General features: G+C 37.2%; 1 protein-coding gene across 2 annotated transcripts in view; it reads right to left on the bottom strand.

Annotated features, from left to right (window-relative positions):
• Positions 1 to 13,635, bottom strand: part of IQUB (IQ motif and ubiquitin domain containing) — a 192,587-nt gene extending 178,952 nt beyond the window's left edge. For both annotated transcript variants that reach the window (XM_087860852.1, XM_045792740.2), the window contains exons 1-6: positions 13,480 to 13,635; positions 8,671 to 9,101; positions 6,198 to 6,332; positions 3,101 to 3,262; positions 2,842 to 3,014; positions 2,122 to 2,277 (exon numbers count right to left, since the gene is read on the bottom strand). In XM_087860852.1, the coding sequence (XP_087716978.1) occupies positions 2,122 to 2,277; positions 2,842 to 3,014; positions 3,101 to 3,262; positions 6,198 to 6,332; positions 8,671 to 9,097 (1,053 nt within the window). In that variant the 5' untranslated portion in view covers positions 9,098 to 9,101; positions 13,480 to 13,635. The remainder of the gene's footprint in view (positions 1 to 2,121; positions 2,278 to 2,841; positions 3,015 to 3,100; positions 3,263 to 6,197; positions 6,333 to 8,670; positions 9,102 to 13,479) is intronic.
• Between the last annotated feature and the right edge of the window lie 6,833 nt (positions 13,636 to 20,468).

The following is a 20,468-nucleotide window of genomic DNA, read 5'->3' as shown; positions in this document are numbered from 1 at the left end:
CATATATCCAAGAGAAATGAAAACATATGTCCACATAAAAATTTATACACAAATGTTTACGGCAGCATTATTCCTAACAGCCAATAAGTGGAAACAGCTCAAATGTCCATCAACTGATAAATAGACAAAATACAGTGTATATGTTGGCATGGATACAATAGGTATATCCAGTTGAGTATATACAATGGAATATTATTCTGCAATATAAAAGAATAAAGTATTGATACTTGTCACAACATGGATGAGCCCTGAAAACATTATGCTATGTTTTAAAAAAGCCAATCACAAAAGACTATATATCATATGATTCCATGTATATGAAATATCCAGAATAGGCCCACCAATAGAGGCAGAAAGTAGATTAGCAGTTTCCTAAGGCAGAAAACATTGGAGGGAAATAGGGACTGATTGTTATTGGGTCCAGGACTTTTTTCTGGGATGACGAGAATGTTCTAAAATGTTGTATACCTCTGTTTAAAACGCAAAAATCATTGAATTGTATACTTTTTAGAAAGTATATATTATTTTGAAAATAAAGGTTTTAAATAGGAAAAAAACAAAAGAATTAAAATGGTACATTAGAAAATACTTAAACATAAAAGATAGTAAAGGAAGAAGAGAGGACAACAGAGACATCTGACACACAGAAAACAAAGAGCAAATGGCTGATATAATCCAACCTTATCAATAATTACATTAAATATAAATGTATTAAACACTCCAATCACAAGGTAGAGATTATCAGACTGGATAAAAAGACAAGATCCAATGATATGCTGTCTATGAGAGATATATTCTAGATTAAGACTCAAATAGGTTGAAAGTAAAAGGACAGAAAAAGATAGACCACACAAGTAAGAAATAAAAGAGTTAGAGGGGCGCCTGGGTAGTGCAGTCGTTAAGCGTGATCCTGGCGTTCCAGGATCGAGTCCCACATCGGGCTCCTCTGCTGGGAGCTTGCTTCTTCCTCTCCCACTCCCCTGCTGTGTTCCCTCTCTCGCTGGCTATCTCTCTGTCACATAAATAAATAAAATCTTAAAAAAAAAAAAAAGAGTTGGAGTGGCTATATTAATATCAGAGAAAACAGACTTTAGAGTCCTTTTGGTTTCAATTACTCTGGAAAGCTCCCTAGGTGATTCTACTGCCCCAAGGATTAAGGCCAAGGTATAGAGAAGACAAAGCTAATAATGGCCAAAGGTAACACACAAATCCTTGGGAATCCCTAGGGGAAAGGGAAGGATTAGGAGCATTTAGGATTATGGTTCCTTTTACTGGGGGGACACTGGAGATAAAAACTGCTTTTAGGGGCGCCTGGGTGGTACAGTCATTGGGTGTCTGCCTTCGGCTCAGGGCGTGATCCCAGTGATCTGGGAACGAGCCCCACAACAGGCTCCTCCGCTGGGAGCCTGCTTCTTCCTCTCACTCCCCCTGCTTGTGTTCTCTCTCTCGCTGGCTGTCTGTCTCTGTCAAATAAATAAATAAAATCTTTAAAAAAAAAACAAAAAACTGCTTTTAATACCAATGAAGCATAACTCACACCGATAAAGGTTCTCTCCTTGACCAAACCCTAATCAGGCTCCTCTGAGTAGTTTTTCAATTAGGCCTCAACTTTTGGGCTTCTGTGATCATCTCTGCATTGTTCAATTTTAGCAAAAGCCTGCTAAGTCAGTTTAACCAGAATCCCATCCTCAATATTTAATGAGTTTCCTTATCTTACAACATATCCCCCAGATAATGCCTAATCACTCTGGCCTGCCTTCAATAAAAAAATCCTGTTAGAATGGTTTAGCCAGAATCTCCCCTTACCCTTGATGTTTTCTTAGTAATTTTCCATCCATTGACGCCTACCCTACTCCTTGGCTATAAATTTCCACTTTTCCTTGTATTTAGAGTTGAGCCCAGTCTCTCTTCCCCATCACAAAACTCCACTGTAGTAGCCCCTCTTAAATAAAGTCTGCCTTACCATCTTTAATAATGTGTTATGAATAATATTTTCTTTAAAAACACTCATGTGGGTTGTTTCATAAGCTAGTGTGCCTTAAGGAAACACGTAGATGAACACAGAACAACTGGCTCATTTATTTCATTTTTAGTATTCACTCATAATAAAACTTATCTTACAGCCTGTAATCTTCGAGCATGGTATTCTGCCGCCGAAAAATATTTTCCTGGTGTTACCAATTTATCAGTCATATTTGATACATACACACCAATTTTAGTCATCTGTGTGGATGTTGTATTTGTAGTCTGTTGTAGCTTTTTTCTCTCAAAAACTGTCTAAAATAAAAACATAAAAATTTAAATATCCACCATATACACATAAGTGAGTAAACAGCATATTTTTCTGTGTTCAGTTAATTTTCTGTTATTATTTGAATTACCACATAATTCCTTGGAAGATTTTAACTCAATTTTTTAAAGTTTTTATTTAAATTCCAGTTAGTTATCATACAGTGTAATATTAGCTTCAGATGTACAATATAGTGATTGAACACTTCATACACCACAACAAGTGCACTCCTTAACCCCCATCACCTATTTACTAATCCCCCCAGCTCCTCCCTTCTGGTAACCATCAATTTGTTCTCCATAGTTAAGAGACCATTTTTTGGTTTTCTCCCTCTCTTTCTTCCCCTTTGCTTGTTTGTTTCTTAAATTCCACATATGAATGAAATCATATGGTATTTGTCCTTCTCTGACTGACTTATTTCGCTTAGCATAATACTCTCTAGCTCCATCCAAATCATGGCAAATGGGGAAATTTTTAATTTTAGAGAGGGATCCAGAACATTTGTCGATTCTGCAGTTTCAAAAACCTACAGAGAAAAATAAAAATATTACCTGGGTATCCCTACAAAATACATTGTCTTTTTCGGGAATCTTCTTAGGCACAGTTTGTGTTCCAGCATTGTGATATTCTATTCCTGTTATTTTATGTCTGAATCCACCAAGAAATGGTTTGTGAAAGTCAGATTTTATAATCTCAACAGCTACCTCCTGGTACTCAGTAATGCCTAAGGAGGTAAAACCAAGATTGAATGAAAGGTCACCTACAAAGGGACTCTAAAATACTTTATCTAAAAGACATCAAATAACTAACCAGTTTGTACTCTGACAGTTATAATTTGAGAGGCATCATTTAATCCATGTATTCTTTTGATCGGAAATAGATCTGGATCTGCAGAAAATATTTCCACTTGTATAATATCCTGTGGCTTAACTCCATGTTGCAGTAGAGTCTCATTATTTTTAAGAATCATTCCTAAAAATGACATGAAAGGAGAAGAAGTGTTGTGACAAAGAAATAATTATACATACTCATTTTAAGGCGATGGAAAATGTCAAAGATGATTATATGAACATATACAGTTCAATTACTGAATAGAATATCGATGATGTCCACCCCTTGCTGTAATGTTAGTACAGAAAACTCCACAACAGGAAAAGTTAAGATGTAAGAATTCAGCATTATAAGTAAAGCTACAACTTTCACAGGATTTCTCATCAGAAATACAAATACATACACATGCAACTCTATAACTATTTAAAAATAAAAAACATATTTTATGAGCAAAATCATATTCTAAACATTGACTCTCTAAAAAATCACAATGTGCTATACGTAAACACAGGACATATTTATATCAGGGAAAATTTGATTATTTTCATACCCATTCCTCCCTCCAGTGCAGAAAAGTACATACTCAGAGTTCCAACCTTCCCTTTCTGTTTCTATAATCAGAAACTCATGTAAATAAATTCATGAAAAAGTGGAGTTAAGCCTCCAGATTGTGCTGGAAAAAGTGCACATCACTTGATTTTTATGTTATTTTATATCTTTTTTAAGTTTCTATCTCCTTTCATTGGTTTATTCTATAAATTGACTCAAATTTTACTTCTCTATTTTAAGAAATACAAAACTATGTATAATGATATTGGCTGTTGTTTTGATAGAATCTATATCACTCTTCCAATGCATGATCTTCCTAAATTACAATTACGAATTTGAACATAGCAAAGATTTTGTTACACTCGTTCTTAGAAATATATCAGATACCACCAGTCTATTTTAGCTATGTTTAAGAAAGCATAAAGATCCATGAGTTTCAATTGCACACCCAACTTAAAAAATTAACATGAATACCATATGGACCATGTGATAGGTTGAATAATGGCCCCAGAATATATCCATGTCCTAATCCCCAGAACCTATGAAAGTTAACTTATATAGCAAAGAGGACGGAAAATTTTATTAAGTTAAAAATTTTGAGATGGAAAGATTATCCTGGATTATCTAGGTGGGTCCTAAATGTAATCACAATGCCCTTCGAGAGGTCGGAAGGGAGATTTGACTACAGAGGAGATGATAAAACAGAAGCAGAGAGAGATTTGAAGATGCTCTACTGCTTGCTTTAAAGATGGAGGAAGGGGCCATCAGCCAATGAATGCACGGTGTACAACTCCAGAAGCTAGAAAAGGGAGCAGATTCTCCCCAGAACCTCCAGAGGGAGAACAGCCCTGCCCACATGTTGGTTTCATCTGAGTGAAACTGATCTACAATTTCTGGCATCCAGGACTGTAAGAGAAACCGTGTTAAGTTACTAAGCTTATGGTTAATTGTTACAACAGCCATAGGAAACTAAAATAGATTCCCAGAGCTCTCTTCATTCCTCTAGTTTGTATAGGAGGCTTCGTTCCACCAAATTTGAGCTCCAATTCTAGTACTAGAAAAAAGCACCTATGTTAGAGAGCAGTTCACATAGAATCAAGTTCTTTCATTATCATGGCTAACATAAGCCTGTTACCCAGTGGTGATGACTGGTACCTACACATAAAGAAAGGTCATGAAGTACAAGAGTCTCAGGTACCACTGGCTAGCTACTCCAGTCTCAAAGTGCTCTCTTCTCCAATTTTGAACTTCATCTTATAGTTAATGCCAAGCAAGCAGTTTCAAATTCCCTTTTGGAGTCATACCTATATTTTAAGTTCAGATTCTACCACTCATTAGCTGTATGAATTTGTATGAGTTTCCCAAGCTTTAGTTTCCTTCCTTCAAAAAAAGTTAATAATAATACTACCTCAAAGGGTTGTTGTGTGGACTGAATGATAATAATGTAGGCAAAACATTTTGTGGATGGACTAGCACACAGTACATCTCAATAAATTAATTGTCATGATTGTTATTACTAATAACTATTTAAATTTTAGCAGTTTCCCTACTCAAGCTTTAATAACCAGTTGTTTGAATACATCAGCATCTTTGTATTACAGCACATTCATTATGACAGTTTTCTAAAAATAATTTTGAAATTGAACTGATTGTTCTCTCTGATTTGACGAGGAGGCACTTAATAGGTATGGCTTACTCCTTTTTAGTGTTAGGATTTTCCCACAAAAAAAAAATGATTATATTTCCCTGGAAACTTTTTTTCTGTGGCATCTTTATAAGTTAATACCAAAACTTCAAAACTGAAATATTAGCATCTGTGCAGACATATTCCACAAAACATGTATTTAGCTATGCTGCTCTCACTCACTCTATTACAATTACAAAGACTATGTCCTCTCATGACGTGACGCTTCTATAAAGTGGGCTGTTCAATACTGTCCACAAAATATAAATTAACTTGAACACCACGGGAATGTGAATTGACCTTAGTGTATAAACCATGTTTAGTCCTCTTTTTATTCTATACACACTCACTCCTCATCAACTTCTCTCAACCTCATTATCTCCCACTCCCCACACAGAATCTACTTCTAGCCACTCTAAACTTCTTACAACTTCCCCCAGAGTCCCAGATGTGGGACTTAGCACAAATATTATCACTTTTATTAAATGAAGCTTTCTAGACTCTCCCAGTTTCCTTCCTCTCTGTCCTCACAGCTTTTTGTGCATATCTCCACTAAAACATTTACACATTATGTGGTAACTATTGCATACATTTTCTTTCTGACTAGTCTGTAAACAATTTGAGAATAAAGATTTTGTTTCATGTTTCTTTACATCTTCAGTTCTTAGGTAAGTATTTAGAACAAGTATGTCCTCAATAAAAATGTGTTGAATGAATGCATAATCACAATATAATGTGCAAACAATAGATATCAATATATTTCATTCAATAAATCAAAGATCTTGATTATTTACATGATAAAACTAAAGAATCTTGGTAAGTTTTACTAGCTTCCAAGCTTACCTGAATATCTTATCTGCAATATATTAGATGGGATCTTTAGTAGGTATGAAAAATGATCCTTGAGGTATTTTACAATGGTGTCTATTTTAAAAGGCATTATAATTTCCTGGCCCACAGGAAAAAGTACAACTTTTACTGTAGATAAAAAGAGAAAAGAAAGAATCATAGTCAAAAGCAAGGGTCACCAGCCTACAGTTCATAAGCAGATAGAGAATGATGTAGCAATTTTTAGTCACATAGAATGCAGACTGCCTCTGCCATGTTCCCCCACTGCACTTCCATGGTAAGAGTTACTTTTTAATTTCTATGAGAAGTGACATTCAGATTTTGTTTTGCAGATTATCCAGAATCTCAAGAATTAGCATCAGTGGTCAGTACCTGTTCCCCCAATCCCAGCTTCAAGTTCTGATCTTTTTTTCCATTCTCTGCTATGAGGATCAGTGCACCTTCAGGATTACCTCTTTGCTCAGAATACCACAAGAAATAGGAAATAAAACAAAACTGCTTTTAAAGAGTCCCAGTATTTGGTATTACATTGGTATTAATTGGTACTAATCTGGTATTGGTATCTGGTATTATATTACTCAGATATAAATACAGGAACATTTCAGAAAATCAAGCATTTTGTGTACATATTGGAATGGGAGACCTTGAGCCTAGAGGGTGTCCCTCAAACTATGATGTGCATGTGCATGCTTTGATTCCATACTGACAGCATGCATCAGTAAATCAGTGCATAGTCACGAAGTTAAGAAAATCCAATAGAGAAATTTTCAAAGAAAAATATATCTAAATCCATTCTTCTTCTCATAATTGATTTATGTTTATAGTTGTCAAAATGTAAAACAGAAAAATCACTGTTCATTACAAATATCTAGAATAACTATATATAAATCTACTTTTCACAAAAATAGACATTATGTGGCTCACTACCCATTCTATAAAATAGGAAAACAAGATACTTACATGTTGATAATAAAGAAAAACTTTTTAAAAGCTCATTATAGTGGCATAAACTTTCTTCTTTTACATCTACAGATTTTAAATTTTAATGGAGAAGATGTACAAAGTGAGTAAAAAGTAAGATGGAGGGCAGAGTGTACATCATAGGCCAAAGAAGTTTTGTATATTTCTAGATTCCTGACACATGACAATTTTCATAACGCTAAATGAGACATTTACCAATAATCCCAGAATAAAATTTAACTGGGCATCGTTAATGCTGAGATTCTTTGAGATTGTTAAAACTTATTTTCACAGCTGTCAACAAACACTCTCATAGATGTTAAATTATCAGAAAGCTATTTTAGTTGCATTATAGATTCAAAATTCCATGGTTAATATATTTTAACATTTTCATAGCAGTGACTTCCTAGGCTTTGGGAAGGAGAGGTGTGCGAAGGAATCTGTGGGCCCCAGAAAGTACAGGACCAAGACAACTTTATTCTAATCATCATGTACTTGTTATAAACTACAATATCAGACAATCACAGAAATATAAAAAAAATGGAGCCCAGGGGGTGCCTGGCTGGTTCAGTCAGTAGAACATGCGACTCTTGCTCTCAGGGTTGCAAGTTCGGGCCCCACATTGGGCGTAGAGATTACTTTAAAAAACAAACAAACAACATGTCTTCTTGACTGGATTATTTGTTTTTTGGGTGTTGAGTTTGATAAGTTCTTTATAGATCTTGGATACCAAGGGGAACCCTCTTACACTGTTGGTGGGAATGCAAGCTGGTACAGCCACTCTGGAAAACCGTATGGAGGTTCCTCAAGATGTTAAAAATAGAGCCATCCTATGACCCAGCAATTGCACTACTGGATATTTACTCCAAAGACATGGATGTAGTGAAAAGAAGGGGCACCTGCACCCCAATGTTCATAGCAGCAATGTCCACAATAGCCAAACTGTGGAAGAAGCCAAGATATCCTTCAACAGATGAATGGATAAAGAAGATGTGGTTCATATATACAATGGAATATTACTTGGCCATCAGAAAGGATGAATACCTACCATCTGCATCGACATGGATGGAACTGGAGGATATTATGCTAAGTGAAATAAGTCAAGCAGAGAAAATTATCATATGGTTTCACTCATATGTGGTATATACGGAATGCAGAGGACCACAGGGGAAGAGAGGGAAAACCAAATAGGAAGAAATCAGAGAGGGAGACAAACCATGAGAGACTCTGGACTCTAGGAAACAAACTAAGGGTTGCAGAAGGGAAAGGGGTGGAGGGATTGGGTAACGGGGTGATGGGTATTAAGAAGGGCATGTGACATGATGAGTACTGAGTGTTATACACAACTAATGAATTGTGGAACACTACATCAAAAATTAATGATGTACTATATGTTGGCTAATTGAACTTCAAGCAAAACAAATTTGAACTTCAAGCAAAACAAATCTGAAAAAGCAACCATTCTTCAAAATGAGAAAAGGAAATCCCTATCTTCCTTAGGTAGTACCTGTTGCTAAAGGATCTTTCACTGATGCTTTCAGAGATTCCTTTATAGCCTTTATCTTATCCAGAAATGCCAGTGATCCAGCATTGGAATACCGTTCGGCAGGCTGCACTGCATTCTCATATTTAGTTAGATCGTGCTCTGTAGAGTTTCTTGGAGAATATGAAGCTTGTTTGGGCAACAAAGCTTCTTCCATGAGATGTTCTTCATCTTCTGGTTCCACGTTTGGTAAGCTCTGGTAACTTTCCTTAACATGTGTGGTATAGTCCTCACTGGATGGTTCAACTTCAGATTCATTATCTTCTGTTTGATCTGGCTCTGAAAACTCTTCTGAGGGAACTGGAATACTGATAATCTCAAAAGCATCTTCATTTTCTTCTGATGCTTTAACAACATTCTGAGTATCAAATTCTTCTTCCTGGTCAGACATTTTCCTGAACCAAGAAAAATAACTACATTTACTACACATAAAACTTTCTACATCAAATATCAAATTCATTGGTGGTATACAGCAATGTTCATAACATACTGCAATGTTGCTCATTATTTTTTTTAAATACTGATTATTTTAGTAATGGCATCAGGTAAAAGCATTGGTGAATTTTTAATAAAAACACCACAGCAAGTAAAAATCATACCAAAAGAGAACCTCAAAACACAATCAACTTGAGAAAAATATACTGTCAAGAATATACTGAAAAATATTTTAAAATATATTGTCACCTCTTCCTTACTCAATCAACAATGCCTTGTGAAAGGGCTTATTTGAATAGCTTTTTTTTCTGAATACAAACTAACACAGGATTTATGCTTCTGAGATTATAACTGGCTAGAAGCTCCAAGGAATCTGCCAGTGCCAGAGCAACCATACCCTGGATAGTATCACTCCCTATAGTAATTTTGTTCTCACAAACTGTAGCAAGTCTCCAATGACCTTTGTTCCCCAAAATAAACACATCAACAAACATATGTGGGTTGATGCTGGAGCTGACTAGGGCCTGAGGTACAGCAACCAAGAGCTTTGGCTTGGGAGACAGTATGACAGCATCCAGAATTTTGGGCCAGAGTGGGCTAGGGCAGCAACAGCAAGGCTTCTGGGGCAGGAGCTGGATCATAGCACTCAGGAGCTGGTATAGCAGGGAGTCTACCTATAGAAGCTGGTAGCCAGGATGGGAGGATAGAAGTGGGCTTGAGGCATATTTCTGTGTCAACAGCAGGGGCAGATTAAAATTTAGAACAGTAGTGAGGTGGGAAAGCTGTATTTGGGGCTAATGAATTAAGCACAAATCCTTATAGAGGAAAAAAAATAATAACCTTAGTGAAGTTCTCTAGCTACTAGATGACAAATTTCCAAAAATATGGAATATCTGGAATAAAAATATATATTTGTTGAATTCAATGAATATAGCATTAGAGTTGAAGAGTTAGTAAACTAGAAGATAAATAAAATTATATAGAATGCTACAGAGAGATAAGGATATGAAAAGTATGACAGACTAAGGGCCATGCAGAAGAGAAAAAGTCTAGCATATTTTACTGCTAAGTATATCTCACTGTGAGCTGAGAATGGTTTTGTACCTTTAAAATAAAAAATAACAAAGAATATGCAACAGAGACTATATGTGCCCTGAGAAGCTCTTTCTAGAAAAAGTCTGTCAGCCCCTGATCTAATATATGCCAAACTGAAATCCCAGAGAAAACAAAAAGATAGAAGAGAGAAAATATTTTTAAAGGTGATGGCTGAGAATTTTACAAAACTGATGAAAAATATGGATCCAAAGATTCAAGAGGCGTAACATAAATATACGCCCAATGGGATAAGTAAAAATAATTCAAAGCCATATACACTGTAATTACATTACAGAATAACAAAGAGGTCTGGAAAGCACATAGTGATAGAGGACATATCATCCGCTTTGAATGACATTAATTTGCTAACATTAATACAAAGGAAAGAAAAGTAAAATCACGGCAGATTTCTTATCAGGAATACAGAAGCCAAGGTAACAATGGACTAATTAAAAGAAGATAACTATCAACCTAGAATTGTGCACCTAGCAAAATTCTTTCAAGAAAGAAAATAGAAATATTTACAAATAAGTTATCACCAAGATACATGCTCTAAAGAAAGTTCTAGAGGATACACTTGAAGGAAGAGGAAAATGGGCTCAACAGAAGTCCGAAGTGCAAAAGGAAAGGTGAATATATAAATTATAAACATATGGATAAACACAAACAAATACTGTCAACACAAAATAATAGTAGAAAATTGAAATAATAGACAATAAGAATATGTAATTGGGAAGGAAAAGATGAAAGGGAACTGTTCTCAAATTCTTACACTCTTTACAAAATTGAGGGATATGATATTCTTAACCCTAGACTTTGTTAAATTAAATAGGTATAGCTGAATTTCAAGTACAACCAATAAAAAAACTGAAATAAAGTTTTACACTTCCAAAATAATAAAGAAAAAAGTGAAATGAGAAAAAAAACCGAATAAAAACTCGATTTTTAAAAAGTTCAAGAAACCTCCTTAGGCTCTCACCCATAAATAATTTTCATTTAGGTTATTTTCTCCTGTAACAGGGCTTAATGGTCTGATTAGAGAAAGTATCATAAAGAAGCCCTGACTCCTAGCAGCATACTCATTCCATCCCTTTGGAGAGGCCGAGGTGATGCTTTTATTTCTATCTGGGGGGTTATCCTCCCTGCAAAATGGGCAAGATATCATCTAAAACAGCAACAAAATCAAGAATGTCTGCTCTTCAGAAAACAATTAGAAGAATAAAAAGATAAACCATACCCTGGGAGACACTTTTTTGCAAAGCTTATATCTGATCAAGGACTTGTAACCAGAATATACAGAGAACTCTCAAAACTCAATAAGAAAAGAGTAACAGTTTAAAAATGAGTAAAATAGTTAAACAGGCAAGGCAACAAGGAGTATATATAGAAGGCAAAGAAGCGGGGCCAGGACCAGAGTGACACAAGTGTGATGTTGCACCTGCACTGCACCACACTTGCAGGTGCACCTGAAGATAAATGCCTCCTCAAACTTGGGGCCTGATTGCCTCAATTGCCTCAGTCTAGCCCTGGCCCTGAGAACAAGCACATGAAAAGATTCTCAGTATCATTAGTTATGAAAGAAATGCAACTTCAAATACATATATTTTTAGCCCAACAATATCAAGCGCTGGTGAGTATGAAAACAAGTGGAACTCATAGCTTGATGGTGGAAATGAAAATTGGTACAGCATTTGAAATAATTGTCAGTTTTCTTATAAAATTAAATATACACATATCATATGACCCAGCAATCTGTGTTCTCTACCCAGATAGAATGAAAAACTACATTCATACCAAATTTGCACACAAAAGTTTATAAAGCCTTTATTCTTAATCACCGAACACTGGAAACAACACAAATGTTCCTCAGTTGAGGCATGGATCCACATAGTATGAGACATTCACAAAATGGACTACTACTCAACAATAAAAAGGAATAAACTATTGATACAACATGGGTGAATCTCAAATGAATTATGCTAGGCCAATTCTAAAAGCTGCATACTTTATGATTGAATTAAGTGAAAAAGCAAAGCTGATGGTTCACAACCTCTAGAGTTCTGGGGGAGGGGGGATCCAATACTGAGCCCCAAACACAGACTACAAGGAGAAACCAAAGAAAGAGGCAGCACTCCAGATTGATAGTTGGCAAGTTTAATAAGCGAGCGGACTTACACACAAGGCTTACCTTTGGCAGCTGCAAGACAGTAGATCTCTGGACCCACCAGCCAGAATCTTTAAGAGTTTATATAGAGAGGCCTTTACTGGGCTCAGCCAAGAATCCAGTCCAGATGGTCTCAATAACACAGTACTCTCTCAAGACTGGGTCCTTGAAGCAGCCCCTAGGAGGGGGGACCTTGGGTGGGAGGTCCATTCCAAGGACAGGGGAGGAGCCTGTGATTGCCCCAGTTCAGTTCACTGGTCAACCAGAAGTCACATCTCCTCCATGACTGCCTCCAACAAAAAGACATGCCAGTACCTACCATGTTACAGGCACAACTACATATTTGTATGGGGATAGAATAACTGTGGAAGATAAAGGGTGGAGGGGAGGACATGGGTGTAAAATAGATTTTCACTGTTCATTCTTTTTACTGTTTGGACTTTCTATCATTTTTACGTTTACCTATTCAACTGTAAATGTTTTAATCTTAAAAAATTGTTCAAAAAGCAAAAAGCAGTCCCTATTATGACTGCATACGAAAATGTCCCTCTTTCACCGACAATGCATGATTTCACTGATGTATCTAGAATGTTAGTGTAACTAGTAAGGCAGGGATCCAGTTTTGCCTTCTACCAAATAAACCTGTGGAATTTTTAAGTTTTTTAGGAGGCACGGCAAAGCCCATGGGAGGAGAGGAGAGTGCCAAGGAGGAGACTAGAAATGTCACCATGGATGCCTGCACGTCTTCTAATGCCAGATCTGGATTACACACACGTCTTGTTTTACTAGCACTGTGATAAGCACTCCGGGTGTGAGATGAGGTACACCTCCCACCTTGATGCTTCTGCTTCCGAACCCCAAACGTGAGATACAGAGCCTGAAAAGGAACCAAGAAAAATGGGATGCTTTGCACGATTTTTGAAGTAGGGGTGGAACATTCTCCAGCGGCCACGCAGTCTCCAGAGCCCAGGCGGGGCCAGTGCCCCGCACAAAGTTCTGGGAGTCCAGCGCCTAGTCACCGGTTCAAAGCCGGTGTGAGGGTGGGGCCAGGAGAGGGCAGCCCAAACCTGTCCTCCTACCTGACTGAGAAACGCAGCTACTCGGGTCGCAGAGGTTTCTCAAGAAGCGCTCCGAGGAAGCAGCGCCCGTGCCCGCTGTATTCTCTGTTGCCCGCCATATCCTAGCAACGGCCCTGCCACCACCTCCTCCCGCCGGGCTCCGGTCCCGCGAGAAGAGGCGGTGCTCGCTCTGGGAAGAAACGCCGGGAAGGGGAGGGGCGGGGCCAGGGGGCTTGCGGCGGGAGGAGCAGTGAGGCAACGCGAGGAGCTGGAGGAGGAAGGTGGCGGGGAGGGCTGTTTCGTTCAGGTTACCTAGATCCCAGAGTGGGACGCTACTTTCCAAACTCCCTCTTACACTTGTCAAAGGACAGAGCTCTTCGAACCAAACGCTGACAGCAATTTGGTTTATAGATATAAAAAATGGGATTGGCGAAAATGTAAATAAAAAGTGAGAGTGAAGACCTTGACAGGACACAGTTGTACACAGTGGGTGTCTACTTACATTTACTAAAATTAGAACTTGGCTCTTAGCTTCCAAAGAAAAAAGGGAGACAGGAGCTATTCCCTCTTTTAAGTCAGGAGAAGCAATACTTTTGTTCATCACGGAATTATAATGGAGTTTTTCTATCACTAAATTATTTAAGAAGGTTTTTAAAGAAGCATGTGTTATTGGGGAAAAAGATCAATTATGTTCCTATTGCAAATGTAGTGATAACTATCATGTGGCTTCATAATAATAGCCAATATTAAGTATTGTTTGTTACTAAGCACTTCACATGTATTTCTAATTTAATCCTGACAAGGATTTTATTGACGTACTGTGATTAGCCTCATTTTACCAATGAGGAAACTAAGGTTCAGAGAGGTTTAGTGGGAGAGCCAGGATTAAATCCAAGCAGCCTGATTCCAGAGCCTCGATTTTATTTTTATTATTATTTTTTATTTTTTTAAAGATTTTGTTTATTTATTCGACAGAGATAGAGACAGCCAGCGAGAGAGGGAGCACAAGCAGGGGGAGTGGGAGAGGAAGAAGCAGGCTCATAGCAGAGGAGCCTGATGTGGGGCTCGATCCCATAACGCCAGGATCACGCCCTGAGCCGAAGGCAGACGCCCAACCGCTGTGCCACCCAGGCGCCCCCAGAGCCTCGAATTTAAACCACAATTTTATGCTTTTGGATTTAACACCCTTTGACATTTAGAAAGCATGTAAGATTAAGTGATTAAATTAAAATTTTTGTTGTCTATAGTACAAGTCCATTCTTCCTTTATAATGTTCAGTGCCTTCATTCCTTTATAGCATTCTGCTGAAAATGCATTCTCATCTCTCCAATAACTTCCTAATGTCCAATTCCATTTTTCCCAATGTCTTTATCCCATTTTATTTCTCACCAGAACAATATAAAATATGCATTACATTCTCAAATATAACAGGCTTTAATAATAGTTTTAAATAAAAGCAGATGAGTTTAAATCATTTATGAATCCACCACGCATAAAGAACAGAGAAAAGAGGGGGAAGCATTCATATTACTACTAGGGTTAGTCCTTCATGGGTAAACCAGGTAAATCATAATGTATCTTAAATTTTATTAGTAATGAGAATTCCATTGCTTTTAAACATTCACCTTTCTGGGTCTCCTCTTTGGATGTATCATTTGCTGTCCTCAATGTTAGGGACATTATGAAAACACTGGGTTTAAGCACAGAGGCAGGAGATGGAGGGAAGAAAACCTGGTGGTAGAGAACTTTAAGTACTTTACAGTGTGAAATGTGACTTGATAGTCACTATATGTTCATATTTTATTTGTAGTTGGCTGTGGAGATGATCTTATACAACTCAATCTTACAATATGAGCCTAACTTAATTGGTAGGCTTCTGAGGTAGTGTCTGCAGGTGGAAATGGTTACTACATTATCAAAATCACACACACATATATATAAACGCACACACATATATATACCACAAATATATAATTGTTTGGTTATACAAAATAAATGTGAATGCAAACTGAAAATAACCAATAGGAAAAAGACTCAATTCTGAAAGTGTAAACATAATTTTTAAATTTCATTTTATATTTTACTTTTCACAATAAACTCATGCATTTTCTCAGGATTTATTCCCCAAAATGACTTATCTTTATTTCTCATGAAACATCTACCTTTATTTAATCTCAGTATTTATACAATAAATATTTCTTTTAATGTGCTTTTATTTCTACAAGGATGCCACCTAGTGGCTTTATGAAATCTAGCATCTCAAAATATTTCCCAATGTTACTCCAAGTTAAAATGTATTTTGATATAAATGAATTAGAGAAAATATTAGAGAAATTTAGAAAACCTGAAAATTATGCTTTTGGATTAAATTTGGATCATACCAAATGATTTAAGAAGGTTTTTAAAGAAGCACGTGTTATTGGGGGAAAAGATCAATTATGTTCCTATTGCAAATGTAGTGATAACTATCATGTGGCTTCATAATAATAGCCAATATTGTTTGTTACTAAGCACTTCACATGTATTTCTAATTTAATCCTGACAAGGATTTTATGCTTTTGGATTAAACATATTTAAGCTGAAAGCTTAAACAGATGTGTTTGAATTAATTTAGATTTTTCAGATTTTTGAAAGGTAATATGGGTATATACTGTATATTCTGTAACACTGTGAGTAGGTCTGGGGAAGTAGTCCAGAATCAAATACCTTAAGAATTCTGTGGCAAAAATATATTCATATTCATATTAAAGTGAGATAAAGACCACAAACAGCTTTATGTCAATTCAGGTCAGACTTTGCTTCCAAATGAGTTATCAAACAAGTTGGGTTTTACCCAGTTATAGAAAAAGAGAGTAAAATGAAATACTCTGTCATAAAACAGTAATGTTTATCTTTAGAAATGCCTAAATTGTTCACCTGAAAAAAAACCACATAATATTAGAAAATTATGAGAAATCCCAAAAAAGAACCTCCGCAATGCTTTTCATTTAGTCACATACAGAAAGAAGCTAATCCACCATAAATTCCATTTACACACACTACAAAAAATTAGCTACTAATTTAAAAATCACTTTGAAAACTCATTATCAGCAATGAATGGCAAGCTAAATTTATGGTTTTATAGCATATTCAAAAATTTTTTTTTTTTTATTTCTCTGTGTGATTGGTATTGTTCCCTTTCCCCTGGCCTACGGTTCTGGAAGCATGTGTTGAAATGGCATCATCCTCAACCCAGATCCCGTATGTGACTCTTTTGAGAACTGTCAACCCTCATTAGACATGTACTATGAATAAGAAACAAACTTCTGTTGTGTTAAGACATTAGGATTTAGTGAATTATTCTTTTTTTTTAAGATTTTATTTTTTTATTTATTTATGTGACAGAGAGACAGCCAGCGAGAGAGGGAACACAGCAGGGGGAGTGGGAGAGGAAGAAGCAGGCTCATAGCGGAGGAGCCCAATGCAGGGCTCGATCCCTTAACACCGGGATCACGCCCTGAGCCGAAGGCAGACGCTCAACAATTATGCCACCCAGGCGCCCCAGGATTTAGTGAATTATTCTAATTCACTATTTTTCTCACTACTTTCCTTCACTAACTAGAGTTTTAGCTTTTTCCCTCTACTTTTATTTTTTTTTTAAAAGATTTTTTATTTATTTGACAGAGACAGCCAGCGAGAGAGGGAACACAAGCAGGGGAGTGGGAGAGGAAGAAGCAGGCTCCTAGTGGAGGAGCCTGACGTGGGGCTCGATCCCAGAACGCTGGGATCACGCCCTGAGCCGAAGGCAGACGCTTAACGACTGCGCCACCCAGGCGCCCCTCTAAATACTTTTAAATAAATTTCTCCAGTCCCCATCAATAATTCAAATCACATATCACATTCCCATTTTGATTTCTTATGAATTCTATTAAAAATAAACCTCTTCATCCCCCTGTAAGCCAAACTTCTGTCTTGTCATTTACTTTTTTCCTCAAAACCTTGGTATTACTATTACTGTAGCATAGGCTGCAATCCCATTAAGTACTGAGTTTTAAAGGAAATTCTACCCTTAGATGGAAAATATTCATAGTATGTTCCTCAATTTGCTACTTTATCCTACACACTTGCATTGGTTTAACTTCTATTTGTTTATACAACCATGGAGCCTGGGAGGAAAAAGAAAAAACTGGTATTAGCCAAGATAAGGGAGTTTTCTTAGAACATTGATTTCCTCCCTTTGACAGAAAACATGAGGGTGTAGAATCTGTCTTCCAGTGATTGAGGCCTGATGTAGATAACAGGGAAGTGGCATACAAACTCTAAAGTCTGCTCTGTAGTTGGAGCACATGTGAAGCAAGGTCCTGCAAGACCTGAAGATTTTGGCTTCTGAGAACAGTGAAACTGATCTCTTAGACTTCCTGGGAGAGTTCCTGGATGAGCAGAAGAACACAGACTATCTGGAATACCATCTTGGCAGTCAGAAGGAATTGTAACAAGTGGCCCAAAGGGAATCTGTTTGAAAAGCCTGCTAAAGCATCAGGTGAAGACTTAACTTCTGAAGGCAACACAGCAAGCCTCCCCATTGTAGTAGGTCCCAGTCAGCTATGAAAGACTGCTCTCACTTTTATCTAGTATCCTAATTCTCACTGTTGTGCTTAAAAATAAATCTGCTTTGCAGGGGCACCTGGGTGGCTCAGTCCGTTGGGCGTCTGCCTTTGGCTCCAGTCATGATCCCTGGGTCCTGGGATGGAGCCCCGCATAGAGCTCTCTGCTCAATGGTGAGCCTGTTTCTCCCTCTGCCTCTCCCTCTGCTACTTGTGATCTGTCAAGTAAATAAATAAATAAAATCTTTAAGAATAGTCTTCATTATAACAATAGCAGGAAAAAGCTCAATTAGCTTCACTTCTCTAACTGCACTTTAAGATTAGAAAAGGAAATGACAAAGATAAGCTCCTTTTCTTCCATCCCCCAATTCTGAGGGGAATCTGGGGGAGGGGAGGGAAGGAGGAGCAGAGAGTAGAGTAATGGAGAATGAAGGGACACAATGAAACCCGAGGCTTGGTGGCTCACAATGGCTGCCACTGCCGACATCATATCCCTTCTACTTAGATAAGACTACTTCTCTAACTTCTGGTGTAGAAACAATGGCAGCCCTCAACGCTGAGCCTTACTCCAGTGGGTGCCACATACCCTGTTTGCCCATGACAGTCATAGTTTATAGCTGTTATCCTTATGAAATTAATACTTCCTTTTCCTCTCAAAATCAATACAGGTTGAAATAAAAATTATATGATCAACCTAGATACAAATCATTTCCATCCCAAAGGAAAGAATGGGATAAATTTTGAACATTCTGCACTCAGTTCACAGATAGAAGAAAGGGAGCATCGACGTTGCTGCCATGTTCTTGTTTGCAAAGCTCAAACTGATTAGCTTCTTTCTCTTTTGAAGTGTCTGGTGTATGATTAATCTGAATGAAACATGAGAAGCCTAGGAGGAATTGAAATGGGCCATTGTGAAAATTACTCAAATTAGTCTAGAAGCCACTCAGCAACATTGAAGATTTTTAAATGGAAGAATCATTTGTAAAGTGATCAGGAAAGCCTAATCTGGAAGTTATAGGAAGTAACCAGAAAACATCTGAAGGAGTAAAAACCATCAGGTGTAAGGTTGTATGGGCAGTTGGAATGGCAGTTAAAAAATGTAAAAACATGGATGCCTTTTATTTTATTTTATTTTTTTTTAAAGATTTTATTTATTTATTCGACAGAGATAGAGACAGCCAGCGAGAGAGGGAACACAAGCAGGGGGAGTGGGAGAGGAAGAAGCAGGCTCATAGTGGAAGAGCCTGATGTGGGGCTCGATCCCAGAACGCCGGGATCACGCCCTGAGCCGAAGGCAGACGCTTAACCGCTGTGCCACCCAGGAGCCCCAACATGGATGCCTTTTAAATACACAGCAATGCCTTTTAAATACCCACCCCATTTACATTATCTACCTATAATCCATACGAAGGTTTTTACACAAAATGAAATCCAGTTTACTACCTCTGTTCCTATTTGTTCTTTACAGTCATTTTGACATAACAAATCAAGAAAGCAGGAAATAGGTTCTTTTGGTACAGTCCACATGGTACAGGCAGGAGTGACACCAACCCAAGAGTATTCATAAAAAATAATATAATGGCTAGGAACATGAGTTCTGGAGCAAGACTGTCCAGGTTCAAAATTTAGCTCCACATCTTACTAGCTATGCAACCTTGGTTATTATTACACCAGCTCTTTGCCTGTTTTTCCAAGGTGCCCATGTTGCCTACAGTGATCTACAACTGCAGGAGAGCACTACTCACACTGAATTCCGGTTTCCTTATCTGGAGAAATGGAGATCATTTGCACGATCAGACTTTTAAGAGTTGTAGTGCAGATTTAAGAGTGAAATTAGTCAAGTAGTTAGAATAGTATCAGGCAAACATTAACAAATATTAGCTATTATTATATTATTACTATACTACTACTATTCTACCACTAACATTTCTAATGTAAACATCAATATGGTCCCTTTTTATTAAGTTACAGGAGTCCTGTTGGTGAAATATATGACACCCAAGAATCGGAGGAGGTGAAGCTAAAAACTCTGATAGACACATCAAGCCATCTTTCTGTTTTCATGTGCTCAAAGGACCTGAAAAAAATGGTTGGTTAGGAAATTTGCTTGAAGTTATCTATTCAAATATGCCTTAGGATCATGTATTTTTTTTTACATCTATAAACATACATATATATATATTAAAGATTTTATATATATATTTAAAGCAAATATTTAGAACTGAAAAGGAAGTTATAAATTGTAAGTTCTACTTTTTTTACAAAGAAGGAAATAGGTCAATCTGAGAGGCTGACACCTTGCCTCCACTTGAGTTCTTGATGGCACTTGAACCATGGGATGAGACCCCTGGACTTCCGACTCCCTCTAAAGATTTTCCCACTTCCCCCACAGAAGCCTTCTCTTGCATTCTGACTACTGAAAAGTAA

Source organism: Ursus americanus, chromosome 3 (assembly GCF_024610735.1).
Source record: "Ursus americanus isolate L20-20 chromosome 3, mUrsAme1.1.p, whole genome shotgun sequence".
NCBI lineage: Eukaryota > Metazoa > Chordata > Mammalia > Carnivora > Ursidae > Ursus > Ursus americanus.
Note: the sequence above shows the minus strand (reverse complement) of the source record. Positions and strands in the feature narration are given on the sequence as shown.